This window comes from Hyaena hyaena, unplaced genomic scaffold, assembly GCF_003009895.1.
Source record: "Hyaena hyaena isolate Hyena2069 unplaced genomic scaffold, ASM300989v1 scaffold_563, whole genome shotgun sequence".
NCBI lineage: Eukaryota > Metazoa > Chordata > Mammalia > Carnivora > Hyaenidae > Hyaena > Hyaena hyaena.
The window spans coordinates 287,809-303,651 of NW_024081197.1; the positions used below are offsets into that span (position 1 = coordinate 287,809).

A 15,843-nucleotide genomic window follows, 5' to 3' on the forward strand; every position below is an offset into this window, starting at 1 on the left:
CAGAGAGAGAGGGAGTCACAGACTCTGAAACAGGCTCCAGGCTCTGAGCTGGCAGTCAGCACAGAGCCCGACGCGGGGCTCGAACCCACGAACCGCGAGATCATGACCTGAGCAAAAGTCGGCGCTTAACCGACTAAGCCACCCAGGCGCCCCAATGAAAGATAAATTTAGATTAATCATCTGATTTGTAACATAGGGTTAAGATCTTCATTATAATCAGAATTCATTTGGGGAGGGGTCACAACTTAGAAGCTTATTTTAAAACTTAAAAGCATTTTGGTACACAGTAGCTTTATAAAATAAAATTATGTAAAGTTATACTGGGGACACCTGAATGACTCTGTTGGTTAAGTGTCCCAATTCTTTTTTTTTTTTATTAAAAAAAATTTTTTTAACGTTTATTTACTTTTGAGAGACAGAGCATGAGCAGGGAAGGGGCAGAGAGAAAGGGAGGCACAGAATCTGAAGCAGGCTCCAGGCTCTGAGCTGTCAGCACAGAGCCCAATGCAGGTCTCAGACCACAGGCTGCAAGATCATGACCTGAGCCAAAGTCGGAGGCTTAACCAACTGAGCCACCCAGATGCCCCGAGTGTCCCAATTCTTGATTTCAGCTCGGATCGTAGTCTCACAGTCATGGGATCCATCCCTGCTTAGGATTCTCTCTCTCTGCCCCTCCCCCACTCACAGGTGCACATGCTCTCTCAAACATTTTCAAAATAAAAAATAAAATAAAGTTATGCTAAAGATAATTGAATATTAATTGGTAGTGTAATGCTAGGAAGCAGTTTCATCCAAAGCATAATCTGCAATTAATAGAAAATAATCACACCCATTCTCAAAAATAAATAAATAGTTGTGAGGAGCCAGCCGTTATAATGGTTGCGTTTAGTTTAGTCTCATTTGCAAAATATTGAATTTTATTAACTGATTGATACTCTTGCTCAGTTTTACTGATTAAAGCCTTCTGAGGAGAAATGTTTTAAAAAATGTTTTTTAATGTTTATTTATTTTTAGAGAGAGACAGAGTGCAAATAGGGGAGGGTCAAAGAGAGACACACACACACACACAGAATCCAAAGCAGGCTCCAGACGCTGAGCTGTCAGCACAGAGCCTGACGTAGGGCTCGAACCCACAGACTGTGAGATCATTACGTGGTCCGAAGTTGGCCGATTAACCGACTGAGCCACCCAGGTGCCCCAGGAGCAGAAATGTTTAATGATCATGCCAATAAAATTTACTATGTCCATTGGCTGTTTATAAGTTTTGCAAAAAAAAAAAAAAAAGTTTTCAAATTTATATACACATGTGCTTTTTAGGCCACAGGTTATCCTCAGGATATTGTGTCACTGTCCAGTTCTGTGTTCCCTTTTAAAATAAGTGAGAAGGGGATAAGTGTCTGCCTCCTGATTTCCACTTAGGCAGTTCATGAGTCGGGCTTCAGGCTGATAGCATGGACCCTGCTGGGATTCTCTCCCTTTCTTTCTGCCCTTCCACTGCTTACTCATGCATGCATGCTCGCTCTCTCTCTTTCTCAAAATAAATAAACGTTTTTTAAAAATTAAAATACGTGATAAGAGTATATGAATAAAACTAGTATGAGAAAGGGGTCTTTTTTTGAATCCCTCAATCTCTGTCACCAATTTAGTATGTTTACTTAGAATTCCTTGACATTCTTTGCTGGAGGCAATTTCTGAAATCCTGAGATAGGCAGCTCTTTGAAGAATAAAGTTTTTTGCTTTTGTTTAATAATCAATATGGTCATGCTCTATTGATAGGGTAAGTATGGATTCTTATTATGAACAAATCATTTTACATACCCACTTTTTCCTTAAGGTTTTGCAAATATATTTATTTACAATATGAATTGAATTTATAGGAGTGTGCTGAAAAACAAAGCCAAATTGAACGAGCCATTAGGGAGAAAAAAGCAGTGGAAGAAGAACTAGAAAAGGTAAAAAGGAAAAAATACCTAACACTCAACTGCAGATATTCACTATTACTGTTTGCTTTCATCAGACTGCCTGCTAGCAACCCCTATAAGTGAGTGTTTTTACCTGGAATGTATTCAGAATCTGTACCCAAGTACTAGTAATGCCTGAATATATTTCTTTATAAGAGTGGCCACAGTATTTGTACTTTTTACTTAAAGGTGTACATATTTTGAAGTAGGTATCCTTGTTTAAATCTTATTAAATTTTACTTGATCTTCCTTGTGTTTTTAAATTCTGTACCAACTTTTATTGGGTATAGACCATCTATAAATACAAATATATGTATAACCAGAAAATTACAACATTGCTCTGATTTTAACCTTTTAAAAGTATAGATTTTTATTTTGTAAGTAGAAAAATACTACCCAAATGATATTTATGAAAAAATATTGTGAGAAGTGTAGAGTTTAAAATTTATTTATTAGATAACTTTTTTATCATCAGTAAATATTTGACTCTTTTAAAATACCTTGGGGAAAAAGGGAGACTAAACTTGATGCAGAATATACAGTGTTTTAAGTGGTGTATTAAGAACTTTTGTAGAGAGGTTAAGTAAGTTACCTAATGCTAACAAATACTAAATGGTAGCATCAGAATTTGATTTTCAAAGAAGAGCTATATTAACATGCTGTGCTACATAGCATAAACTAAATCAGTAAACTTAGCAATCAGTAAAAAGCATGTGACATATCTGTATTATTGACATAAAAAGATCATGACATCAGATAGTAAAAGAACCCTTTACAAAGCAGCATGTAGCGTAAGTATACATGTCATATTCCAGGTGGTACCTTTATGGTCACCTTTTTCCTGCAGGGTTGATTCCTTCTGAGTTACTATCTGTTATGGCATAGGCATAGATCCTATTTAGATTGCTACCTGCTATATATCAGGGCTGGGATGAATTTCTTAATATTTACATGGAGTAGATTAAGGAACAGGCTTAATTGAGGAAATGTAAAACTTAAAAGACTAAAGACAACAGGTTAAGAGAAGGCACAGGTCCCTAATTCTCCCACTGTCCCACAAACAACTGTGCTGAAGTCAGAGCACTGCTGGGACTATAGTATAGGTCTGTATTTTAGTAGTGGGACATTAACTTGCTGATACTCTACCTATTTATAGAGCAGGAGTGACAAAGCAGCCTTTTCAGTGGAAGAAGACACAGGTTATTGGCCAGGCAGTCTGGATTTAGAGGAGAGCTTTGTGTAGAATTTGTCTGAAAATGTGAGCTGCTTAGCACCTGGAAATTTTGTAGTTCTTGGGATATTATAGGCCCTGTGTCGTGGTAGAAAGCCTAGTCTTATAAGAAGCTGACGAGCTTGGGTACTGCCACTCCTGTTGGGGAAAGAGGAACTCCCATTTCAGTTAGATCATTGTCTAGCTAAACTACAGTAAGATTCTGAAGTCACTTTCAGATAGTTCTATTCATCGCTCTATAGCATATGTCTCTATTTTTTAATACCAGAATATAGAATTTTCTTGAAAGGTATTCAAGGCAATTGAATCAAAACAATTTTCTCTAAGTGGTGACATTTAGAGTATTTATTTCAGCTATTTCTTTTTAAAATATTGAAACTATCCCTACAATCAGATGACTTCACAGGAAATTCTATCAAACTGTTAAAGAAGAGTTAATACCTATTTATCCCAAACTATTCCCTAAAATAGAAAAAGAAGGAAAACTTCCATATTCATTCCATGAGGCCACTATTACCCTAATACCAAAACCAAATAAAGACACCACTGAAAAAGAGAACTACAAGCCAATATCCCTGATGAACATAGATTTAAAAATTCTCAATAACAAAACTGAATCCAAACTATACATTAAAAAAAAAAAAACATTCAACACTATCAAGTGGGATTTGTTCCTGGGTTCAATATTCACAAAGCAGTCAACATTACACATCACGTTAATAAAAGAAAGCATATAATAAATAAATAATTAAAATATTAAAAGTGTTTGAATAGTTTACAGTAAGCATGAATAATTTAAAAATAAGCAATTTTTATACGTCAGTCTTCAGCATTTTATTTTATAAATATGAAACAACCAAAATTATTGATATGTTTTAGGATGTTACAATGGGAACAGATAAACACGTGATTATGGGTTTTTATTTATCATTGACTTAAGTGTCTAAACTGTATAATTTGTTAGGACAGTTTTCTTCTGTAAGGTAATACATATAAGCTTGTTTTGCAGATTTACCATGAAGGCAGAGTAAATGAAAGTGATTACAGAAGACTAGAAGAAATGCACCAAAGATGCCTCGTTGCAGAGCGTTCAAAAGATGATCTTCAGCTAAGACTTAAGACAGCAGAAAATAAAATAAAACAACTTGAATTAAAGTAAGTTATTCTTTTATATTTTCTGTTAACACTTTTAGAATTCATATATTTTTTGACATATTCTTTACTTTTTTTAAATAGGACATATATATGTTGGGGGGAAAAAAGATAGCACCAAATAGATTTTTTCAGGCTTATTTCTGAAAACTAATTTGTTTCAGAAGAAAAGATTTAACAGTATTATGCCATTTTATTTAAAATTTATCCTTTCTGGCAGTTAAATAGAATGCTCATAAGACTGGGGTTTTTTCATACTAACTAAGCTATTACAGTAGCTTCCTTATAATTATTGCTTTTATAATCAGTTTATACTTATGTTTCTTTTGTTATTGAATATTCTGTAATAATCCTTCATGTATGTTTATTACATTGTCTATTAAAATGGTAAATTTATAATCTGGTATATCCATTCTAACTAATTTTCTACCTTTCCTGCCAGAATGTTACTTAATACAGTAAAACTTAATTTGAATTGCATGAATCTCAATCTGTTACAGAATATGTTTGATAGATGTTTTAAAAATAAAGAGGAATACTGTCACCAATACAGTGGAATGAATTGGAGGTACCCAGCCCCTGTCCCTCCACAGAAACAAATATGTGAAAGGCATTCCTGGACAAAAGCGCCTTTGTGAGAGCTTAGAGATCCAGGTAGGAGGTTACATATCACTGTTGGAGCCCCAAAACAGGGAGGCAGTCCTACACACCAATGCCAGCATACACTATGGGGCTATCTATGGGCCAAAGAAGCCCCATCAATATGTGGACTTGGCTCTAGCCCCACTTGTTGACAGTCCTGCACCTAGCCTCTTCCAGTAAGGGACTCAACAGAAGTCAGGCCTATGGGTGTTCCTGATAACTGACCTACCAAACTCAGACCTTACTGCCCCTGCATCTTGGCTCTGGTTCCACTCTACTGTGGTCTGGAGGCAGTCCTGTCCACCCAGGAACCTGCCCAGTTCTGGGAGTACTAACAGTTATCCAGCAGAAGTCACACCTGGCCACACCTCTGGTAACAGGCCTGCCAACCATGGCCCTGACTGCAGACTTAGCAAAAACCATGAGATATGGATCCAGCTTTGCTGTACCACAGTTTAAGATAGTCTTTCATGGCTAGAGATCCAGCCAACTACCCAAGAGACCCAATACAAGCTATACCCGTAGATGCTTCCAGTCAGACCCACTGACTTCAGACCTGACTGCAATCAATCCCTGAAGCAGTCTTGTGACCCCGCTTTAGTCCCACCCTACCACAGTTCAAAAACTGTCCTACTCACATATGGACCAGCTCAGTGACATGACAGGAGCACCTTTAGAAACTCACTGGACACAACACTTGACTGAGCCCTTGGTTATATGCCTGCCAACCATGAACTTGGCAGTAGCCACATGACATGGTTTCAGCTTTGCTCAACCACAATCCAAGAAGCAGTCCCATCAGTTGTGGGACTTGGCAGGAGAAAGTCTTTACCTGCCAAAATCAGTCTGTAAAGACTAGAAGAGGAATCTGCTTCTTCAGATACACAGATACCAAGAAAGAGTCAGGCAAACATGACAGCACCAGAAGAAATTAATAATGGAAACTAATAATTGACCCAAAAGATATGGTGATCCATGAACTGCCTAACAAAAATTTAAAATACTGTCTTAAAGAAACTCAGTGAGCTATAAGAGAACAGATTCAACGAAATAAAATCAGAAAAATGATAAATGAACAAAATGAGCAGTTTAACAAAGAAATAGAATCCATTAGGAAGAAACAAACAGAAATCCTAGAGCTGAAGAACTGAACTGAAAAATTCTGTGGACTTTCAGTAGCAGACTTGATCATTTAGAAGAAGAAAATCCACAAACTTGAAGAGGGGTCATTTGAAATCATCCAGTTAGAAAAATAAAGAGAGGAATGAATGAAAAAGAGTGAAGAAGAAAACCCACATGAGTTATGGGACATCTTAAAGTGAATTAGAGTACACGTTATGAAAGTCCCAGAAGGAGCAGAGAATGAGAAAGGAACAGAAAGATTATAAAGAAATAATAATAGAAAATTTCCAAATCTGGGAAGGGAATTGAACATCCAGAACATCCATGACACTCAGATAATCACAGATAAGCTCAACATCAAGAGGTCTTTACCTAAACACATTATAATCAAATTGCCAAAAATAAAAAAGGATTTTTAAAACAAGAAGTGAATCATCACATACAAGGGACTCCCTCCAACCCCCATAAAAGTATCAATTGATTTCTTAGAAGAAACTTAGCAGCAGAGAGAAAGTGGCATGATATATTCAAAGTACTAGAAAAAAAAAAGTGCAAACCAGGAATACTATACCCAACAAAGTTGTCCATCAGAAATAAAAGAGAGATTAAAAACTTTCTAAGACAAACAAAAGCTCAAAAGGGAGTACATCACTATTAGAGTTGCTGTCTAAGAAATGCTAAAGAGTTTTTCAAGTGAAACAGAAAGGATACTAATTAGAAACAAAAATATATGAAAGTATAAAACTCTCTGGTAAAGTATATGGTCAAACTCAGAATACTCCAAGACTCATAATAGTACTACATAAATCACTTTTAACTCCAGTATAGAAGTTAAAACATAAAAGAGTATTGTACAAGAAGTACAATAATGTGTGATAATTGATATACAATATAAAAAGATGTAATATGTGAGGGGACAGAGAAATAAGAGTGATTGAAGTTAAATTGTTACCATCTTAAAATAGACTCATAAAAGATGTTTTATGTAAGTCTCATGCTAATCAGAAAAAATGTAGTAGACATACAAAAGATAAAGGAATGAAAGCAACTACTACAAAAACTCAACAAATCACAAAGGAAGACAACTAAAATGGGAATAAAGGAACCACAAAATGGAAAACAATTAACAAAATCACATTAGTTACTACCTATTAATAATTACATTTACTTTAAATGGATTAAGTTGTCCAACCAAAAGACAGAGCAATGATATGGATTAGAAAAGAAGATCCAACTATATGCTGCCTACCAGAGGGTCACTTTAAATTTGAGGAAACACATAGGCTAAAAATGAAGATATGGCAAAAGATATTCCATGCAAATGGTGCCCAAAAGACAACAGGGGTATCTTATATCAGACAAATAGACTTTAAGTCAAAAACTATGGCAAGAGGGATGCCTGAGGGCTCCGTTGGTTAAACATCCAACTTCGGCTTTGGTCATAATCTCAGGGTTTGTGAATTTGAGCCCTGCATTGAAATCTCTGCTATCAGCGTAGAGCCTACTTCAGATCCTTTGTCACCCTCTCTCTGCCCCTCTCCTACTCATGTGCATGTGCTGTCTCCTCTTCTCAAAAATGAATAAACATTCATTGTTTAGTGCAATTGTTGGGTCCTAGGGTAGTTCTGTTTTTAACTTTTTGAGGAATCCCCATACTCTTTTCCAGAACTACCCTACAATCCAGCAATTGCACTGTTATGCATTTACCCACAGGATACAGAAATACTGATTTGAAGAGGTATATGCACCCCGATGTTTATAGCATCGTTATCAACAATAATCAAACTATAGAGAGAGCCCAAATGTCCATTGACTGATAAATGGATAAATTAGAGGTGGTATATATATACAATGGAATATAAACCATAAGAAAGGATGAAATCTTGTCATTTACAGCAACATGGATGGAGGTAGAGTGTATTATGCTAGGCGAAATAAGCCAGGCAGAGAAAGACAAATACAATATGATTTCACTCATATGTGGAATTTAAGAATAAAACAGATGAACATATTGACAGGTGGGGGGAGAGGGAATCAAACCCTAAGTGACTCTTAGAGAACAAACTGAGAGTTAATGGAGGAAAGTAGGTGGGGGATGGGCTAAATGGGTGATGGATATTAAGGAGGGTACTTGTTATGATGAGCACTTGGTGTTATATGTAAGTGATGAACCATTGAATACTCCTGAAACCAATATTGCACTGTACATTAACTAACTAAAATTTAAATCAAAATTTGAAAAGGAAAAAAATTGTGATTATTTCTGATCTTAGCATCTTTCTGATTTTACCATCCTTTGATGATCATTTCCTAGATCCATGATTTCATTAGAAACTTTATCAGCCAAAGTTGAATAGGAAAAAAGAGCTACAGTATTTTGGAACTAAAAGACCTCATATATATTTCCTCTGATACCTGTTGACCAGAAAATGTTCACAGTAGTTGATTAGCTGGAATTGAAAAGATTGAAATTTTAAAAGATAGGAATATAAATTAGCATATTGAAGCAACATACGTGTTTAAAGGTTGTGTCACCCAATAATTCATTGTTGAGAAAGTTCAAGAACTATAACCTATTTAAACTGACAAAACAAGAGATTTGCAGAGCTGGGAGTTTATAAAGCACCATTTTTAAGTCATGCAACAGAAAGATATGAAATAAGTCTTACTGTAATTTAGTAATCTAGACCACTAAAGTGTCTTCCTATGGAGTTAGTTGAAGTAGTAAGAAGTTTTGATCATTACCTACTTCACCTTCCTTACCATTAGCTTCAGTTTATTCCCCCTTGAAGTCCTTGTTACACAGTGATTCTCAGTGTTAGTAAAATTTGAAAAAAGTTTCACATAGATTTTCTAGGTGAATGGTAACTGTTCAAGTTATTAAAATTAAGATTGCTAAATTGAATGTATTTGCCGGGCTAATTGTGAAACATTGTGAAACCACATAGTTTAAGTTCTCAATGAAGAGAAATGGGTCAGAACAAAGAAAACAAAAGCTATACTATAAAACAGAGACTGCTTGACTTCTGTTACAGATCATGAAGTTTAATTAAAGGTTCCTTTTGTTTTTTTAATCAGTTCCTCAGAAGAAATATCTCGTTGCCAAGAAATGATTCAGAAACTTCAAAATGTATTGGAGTCTGAGAGAGAAAACTGTGGATTTGTCAGTGAACAAAGGCTGAAACTTCAGCAAGAAAATGAACAGTTGCAGAAAGAGACTGAGGATTTAAGAAAGATTGCTCTTGAAGCTCAAAAAAAAGCCAAATTAAAGGTATTTTCAAATCTAGTTAGAGTTAAATGTGAAATGTGTACCTTTGAAAATCAAAATATAAGAGAGACCCAGTAAGACATTTTTAAGGCTTTTTTTTTTTTGCCTTTTCATCAGATAGCACTAAATCATAATGCAGAGCATTAACCAGTCATTTTTGTATTGTAGAATTTGGCAAGCATACTTGAAAATGATTGCTTTCACTATCCACACACCAAAAAAATTCTTTCCAACCATGAAACACACTGATATTCCTGCCAAAGCAATTTAAGCAGTGCTAGCAAAACTATAGATTAGATAACTTTACAGACTGCCATCCTCTCTTCTATAATAGCCTCTTAAAAATTGAACTCTAAAACTAACTCTATAGAGGATGCTACATCAGTATGCTCAGAGAACCTCTCATAGGTAGTCTAAAATTTTCATGCTAGGAGGAAGGCAAGGGATAAAAGTCTCTTCTAAAAAAAAAATTCTCCTTTATTTTCCTTCTCCTTTCCTCTTCCTTCATACTAATACTTAACATGTTTTGACAATAGGAACATGATAACCAGTTTAAGGGAGTTTCAAGAAGCACCAGTGTCACAATCAGCATGTCGCTTGCCTCACCCCATTCCATGCAACTTTTGTAAAAGGTGGCATTAACTCTTAATGATCAAGATCTGTATCTTCCAGTTTCATAGTAAGGACATGAGATAGCAGTATTCATGTTTCACTTTGTTTTCTGTTTCTGTGTACTCATACAAAGTCACATTCCAACCTAATTCATATCAACACATATGTATTGCCTTCTACTGCAAGTATCAGACACTGTAGTTATTTATAATAGCTTTACCTCTGAAAGAGAGCCTTATAAATCATACAGAGAAGTTTGTACTTTATGATTTAGTCAGTGGGAAATCTTTGAAGAACAGAAGGGAAGAATCACACTCCCGGATATCGACTTGATAGAAAGCTACAGTAATTAAGACAGTATGCTATCAATAATAATCAATTTGATCAATGAAACAAAACATAGTCTGGGAACAATATTTCATAATCACTTCATTTATAACAAAAATACCACTGTAGTTCAACAGGGAAAAAAATTATCTTTATAAAAAATGATGCTAGATCAGTTTGGTCATATTTTTAAAATAAATCTTGACCCCTATATCACACCACACATTTAAATTCATTTGAGCTGTCTTGTAGACCTAAATACAACATATAAAACAATGGAGCTTCAAGGAGAAAATCTTCATGATCTTGGGTAAGAAAGAATTTCTTAATGAGAACACAAAATGTAATAGTCATAATTAATTAGATTTCATTAAATTAATATTATTGAGTCATTAAAAGACACCGTTAAGTACAATGCTAGCCCCTGGTTTGCCAGTTTTGCCTATTAAAAATCACAATCCAAATTGTCACAAAAAAAAAAGACCCCATTAAGAGAGTGAAAAGTGAAATACAGAAAGTGAAATACAGAAAGTATAATTAATGCATGTATAACATACAATTGTAATACAATGATATATAAGTACACATTCACATATGTAATAGAATAGAACATAACCAAAGGACTAATATCTAGAACATAAAAATTGTTACCAATTAATGATAAAATAGTTAGCAGTTAATAAGAAAAACACACCCATTTCCAAAAGTGGGCAAAAACCATAAATAGGCACTTCATAAAAGAGAATTTATGAAAAAATGTTCCATTACATTATTAATTGGCAAATTGTAATTAAAATTGCAGTGAGGTACCACTGCATACCTACCAGAATGGTTAAAATAAAACTAAGAGTATCAAGTGTTGACAAAGATATAAAGCAACTGGAACTTTCATACAATACTTTTGAGAATATTAATTGGTATAACCAGCAGTTAGCAGTATCTTTTCGAGTTGGACATTCATCCAGTGCCAAATAATACTGGCTACATACCTACAGATATGAATGCTTATGTTCATGAAAACGTGTATAAAAATATTCATAAAAGTTTTAATCATATCAAACACTGAAAATAACTCAAATATCCATCCACATGAGATTATGTAAATAAATGGTGGTATACTCATATAATCAAATAGATGCACCAATAAAAAAGAATGAACTATGTCTATAAGTAATAATGGATGAGTCTCACAGGCCTAATGTTGAACTAAGAAGCCAGACAAGAAAAATCTCAGTCTATTAATTTCATTATATGAAAGTCAGGAAGAGGCATAATTACCTGTGAGGACGAGATCAGAATTGAGGTTGCAATTTCAAACGGTGAATAAGGATTAATTAGAAGGACATATGAGGGAGCCTCCTGAGGTATCTAAATCAAGGTGGTGACGCTGGGATGTCAGTATATGTGTAAAACTTGAGTTGTAACTTGACTTACCTAGTTCATTATAGGGAAAAGATATATCCTGGCAAAGGAAAGTTTAGTAGGAGTGTAGATAAAACAAGTAGTTGTGGATGATGGGTGCGTAGGGATTCGTTTTAATATTCTTATTTTGTGTATGCTTGAAAGTTCTCATACTAAAACATTTCCATAATAAAATAAGTCCGTGTACTTGGTGAAAAAATACTGTATCTTCTTCTGTTTTAAATTTTATATTATAAATTTCATATGGATTTATAACTAAAAGCTATTAGTGACATTATAAAACATTAGTGGGAAATGTTAGCAAATATGTAACTGATAGATGGAAAAGAACTTTCAAAAGAACACAAACAAAAATGGAAGAAATTGCAAATGAACATATTGATAGGTTTAAGTATATAAAGTTTTTAAATATTTAAGACCATTTTTAAACATTTTAATGTTTAGAAAAGAAATAACTGGAGGATATAATTTTAGTAAATGGGACAATAAAATTTCATATATAAGGAGCTTTAAAAATATTAAAGAAGAATATTTGTAACCCAATAGAAGAACATGTATGAGACATGAACAGAAGTCACAAACTAAGGAAACAAATTGCTAATAAACTTTTTTAAAGTTTAAACTCACTATTAATTAACTGCACAGTTATCAGTGAGTGAATGTGCAACTGAGAGTTTAAAATGGTATACATTTAGGGGCCCCTGGGTGGCTCAGTCGATTAAGCATCCAACTTCAACTCAGGTCATGATCTCACAGTCTGTCAGTTAAAGCCCTGCATTGGGCACTGTGCCTGGCAGCTCAGAACTTGGAGCCTGCTTCACATTCTGTGTCTCCCTCTCTCTCTCTGCCCCTCCCTCGCTCATGCTCTGTCTCTTTCTCTCTCTCAAAAAAAATAAAATAAACATTAGAGGCACCTGGGTGGCTCAGTCAGTTAAGCATCTGACTTCATCTCAGGTCATGATCTCACAGTTGGTGGGTTGGAGCCCTGCGTCGGGCTCTATGCTGACAGCTAGCTCAGAGCCTGGAGCCTGTTGCAGATTCTGTATCTCCTTCTCTCTCTGATACTCCCCTGCTCACTTTGTCTCTATCTTTCTCTCAAAAATAAATAAAACATTAAAAATATTTTTTTAATAAATAAACATTAAAATTTTTTAAAAAATAAAATGGTACCCACTTAGAGTCTAAATTTTGCTCATAAGGAAATAAGTAAAATATGTCATAATTTTAAAAAATGTATTGCAACATTCATAACTAGAAATGAAGGAACAATGAAATGGTACATTTAGAAAATACTGTATTAAGTCATCATTAAAAATTGTTTGTAAATAATTTATAATGCTTTTATATTGCTGTGTTCTAAGCTTGAAAACAATAAGAAAAAATATAAGTATATATTTATATATTGCAATTCTGTATGTACTAATCTACATTCTAAAATTCATAAATAAAAAAACAATAGAGTAGAGGTAGTTATCTCTGAGTTGTCGATTACAGAGACCTTATATTTGTTTTTAATTTTTTTATCTTTAATTATTTTACAATATATGTATGTTTTGGGGTTTGGTTTTTATGATGGGGGAGAGGGGAATCAATGACTTTCCCCTGCCTGGTACTACATTTTATCTATCTTTAACAGTTCAGGATAGTAATTGATATTTTGGAGAACTAAAGGATGACAGAAAGTTTATCTATCCCACGTATCCCAACAAACTGCTCATTTTCGCCAAGTCTGCATCTAGCTTAGAATTATTGGTAAATAAAGGGAAGAACCTCTTAACTAACTAGATAGCTGTAAATTCTACTTTATGAAGGAGAATCACTGTCAGATAACTGCTGCTTTGTAGCTGATTTCTTCTTTGACACTTCTTCTTAGAACCTAGTGCTACACTTCGCTGCTTTTCTTCTCCTTGAAAAAGAGTGTGATCTTCCTTAGATAAACTGAAAGGGTCCAAGAAAGATCAAGACAGTTGGATATTGAAAGGTCAGTTAGCTGAGAATGTTAACAACTTACTGTATGAAATTTTCATTTGATCTTAAGGCCACTGCATTCCTTTTAGCCCTAGCTTTTCCCTTTTCTAACTAACTTCTCTGTTCTTTCTACCAGAGCTCTCTATTTCTTTTTGGTCTAAATCCTCCTCATAAGTACATAAAATTAGGAAATGGATAGTGTTTAGCAATCCAGTCTACTTGTGTGAGTGGTTCTCTGCAAAGGAAGAGCACAAAGGAAAAAGGGAGACCATAAATCCTTTCTTCCCACCAATATATTGAATTTAATCATTAGTGGGACTTCTGTTATAGGAGACTCAGTTGTTTGTAGGCCATAGCCTTCCAACATCTCTGCAGATTTGTCGAGTTTAATAGTTGAAATTTCATCAGCTAAAGGATCTGGTATGTGTTTAAAGACTACATTTTCATACCAAAAAGCCATCATTCATTCAGTCTACATATGTGTTTTGGTAACTTTACTATGTTTCAGTTGCTGAAGATATAATGAAGACATTCCCCCTCTCCTAACCTTAAAACTATAATTTTTGCATGGAGATGGACAGACTTTAAACACATATTTACAAGCTAATAAATACTCTTTAGGAAAAATATGGGGCAACTGAGAGAGCTTATAACAGAGGGACCTGATTTTGTTCTAGATAGAAGCAATAATTGAACTGAGTTTTTAAAATTGAATAGAAATAACTAAGACAAGAAAGAGAAGTAAGATTACTCCAGGCAAAGGGAACTACATGTGAAAATGAGCCAAGAATGAGAAGCCATTATAACAGAAACAAAGAAAAAGAAAGACATGGTAGCACAACACAAGCTTGTAGAAGTAGACAAAGACCAGGTTATCATGAAGAACCTCAGAACAAGGCTTATCAAATTACAATTAGACTTCCTAAGAAGAAATGGAGAGTTAACTAGGCAGACAGACTTGTAAAACTATAAAGATGCATATATCAGTTTTTAATATATATATGAGAGAGACAAAGACAGAAATAGACAGTTCTGCCTAACATGTAAGAACCATGGCTTCCCCAGCCAAGGTTGAGATTGAGAAAGGAGTAGGAGCATATTCAAATCTAAATTGGCAGAATCCAATAATACAAAAATTATTAAAATAGCAGAAGTCAGGAGCTTGTAATAGAGAATTAATAAATCCAAGGTTGTTTTCTCAGTGCCAGTATTTTTAAAGTCTTAAATTTCTACTTGTGTATTATATGAGAAACCAAATTTAAGAGTTTTGGGAAGCATGTTGCATTTAGCAGTAGTCAAGACAGGATGTTTGCAGTTTACTCCAAGAATCATGGATTTTGCTGTTGTTGGGTTGTCCTTGGTATTGAGTAAAGTTGAGTCCCTTCTTCATCTTTCTTTGATTTTGGAAAGTGGCCATATTTAATGAATTACTACAAGTTATACCAGCTGTAATGATCTTTAAAGCACATTATTTTAAAATATCATAAGAGATATTTTTCTAATATTTCTTTAGTATAGTAAGATAAAGATGGCCTGAGAGTACACCAAATAAATTATTCTAGTGACTATTTTCTCAGTTGCCTCAAGGATGGTAATAGACAGTTTCATTCTAGAAGCATGCAGAGAAGACAATTCATTACATACATTGAATGCCTGAGAGCATTAGGGCTTAATTTTCTCTCTGAACCCCAATTGAGAATGCTTCTAGAGTATCCAAAAAGCATTTACGTATATGTTGATTCTGCATTAAGCTATTTTTACTATAATGACATAAATTACCTGGAAATAATGGATGATCCTTCCATATGAGAGAGAGTATGAAAACATTATTTCTATAAATAATTTTTTTCTGAAAAGGAAATATTTGTTTATACCATAACTGAAGTGCTAAAGAAGCTATTGTATATTTTCTTTACAAAACCTTTTAAAAGACAATTTGAAATTTAATATGAAGTGACTTGAGGCCATATTTAATGAATTACTGAGTTGTTGAGCACATCGAGATGCTGAGAGGATGGTGCACTTGGAGAGGTCATGGAGGCTCTGCACACCCCCAGGTTCATACCTTGCCCTATATATCTATTCCATTTGCCTGTTTCTGAGTTGTACCCTTTATAATAAATTAATAAACTTTTTTT

At 34.4% G+C, this 15,843-nt stretch overlaps 1 protein-coding gene across 7 annotated transcripts in view; it reads left to right on the top strand.

Moving 5' to 3' along the window:
• SCLT1 (sodium channel and clathrin linker 1) overlaps nucleotides 1-15,843 on the top strand; it is a 201,144-nt gene that overhangs the window by 140,734 nt on the left and 44,567 nt on the right. For all 7 annotated transcript variants that reach the window (XR_005532488.1, XR_005532487.1, XR_005532489.1 and 4 more), the window contains 3 exons: nucleotides 1,878-1,952; nucleotides 4,202-4,347; nucleotides 9,187-9,379. Coding sequence is in view for 4 of the 7 variants with exons in the window: in XM_039256271.1 (XP_039112202.1) it covers nucleotides 1,878-1,952; nucleotides 4,202-4,347; nucleotides 9,187-9,379 (414 nt within the window). In the remaining 3 variants the exon portion in view is untranslated. The remainder of the gene's footprint in view (nucleotides 1-1,877; nucleotides 1,953-4,201; nucleotides 4,348-9,186; nucleotides 9,380-15,843) is intronic.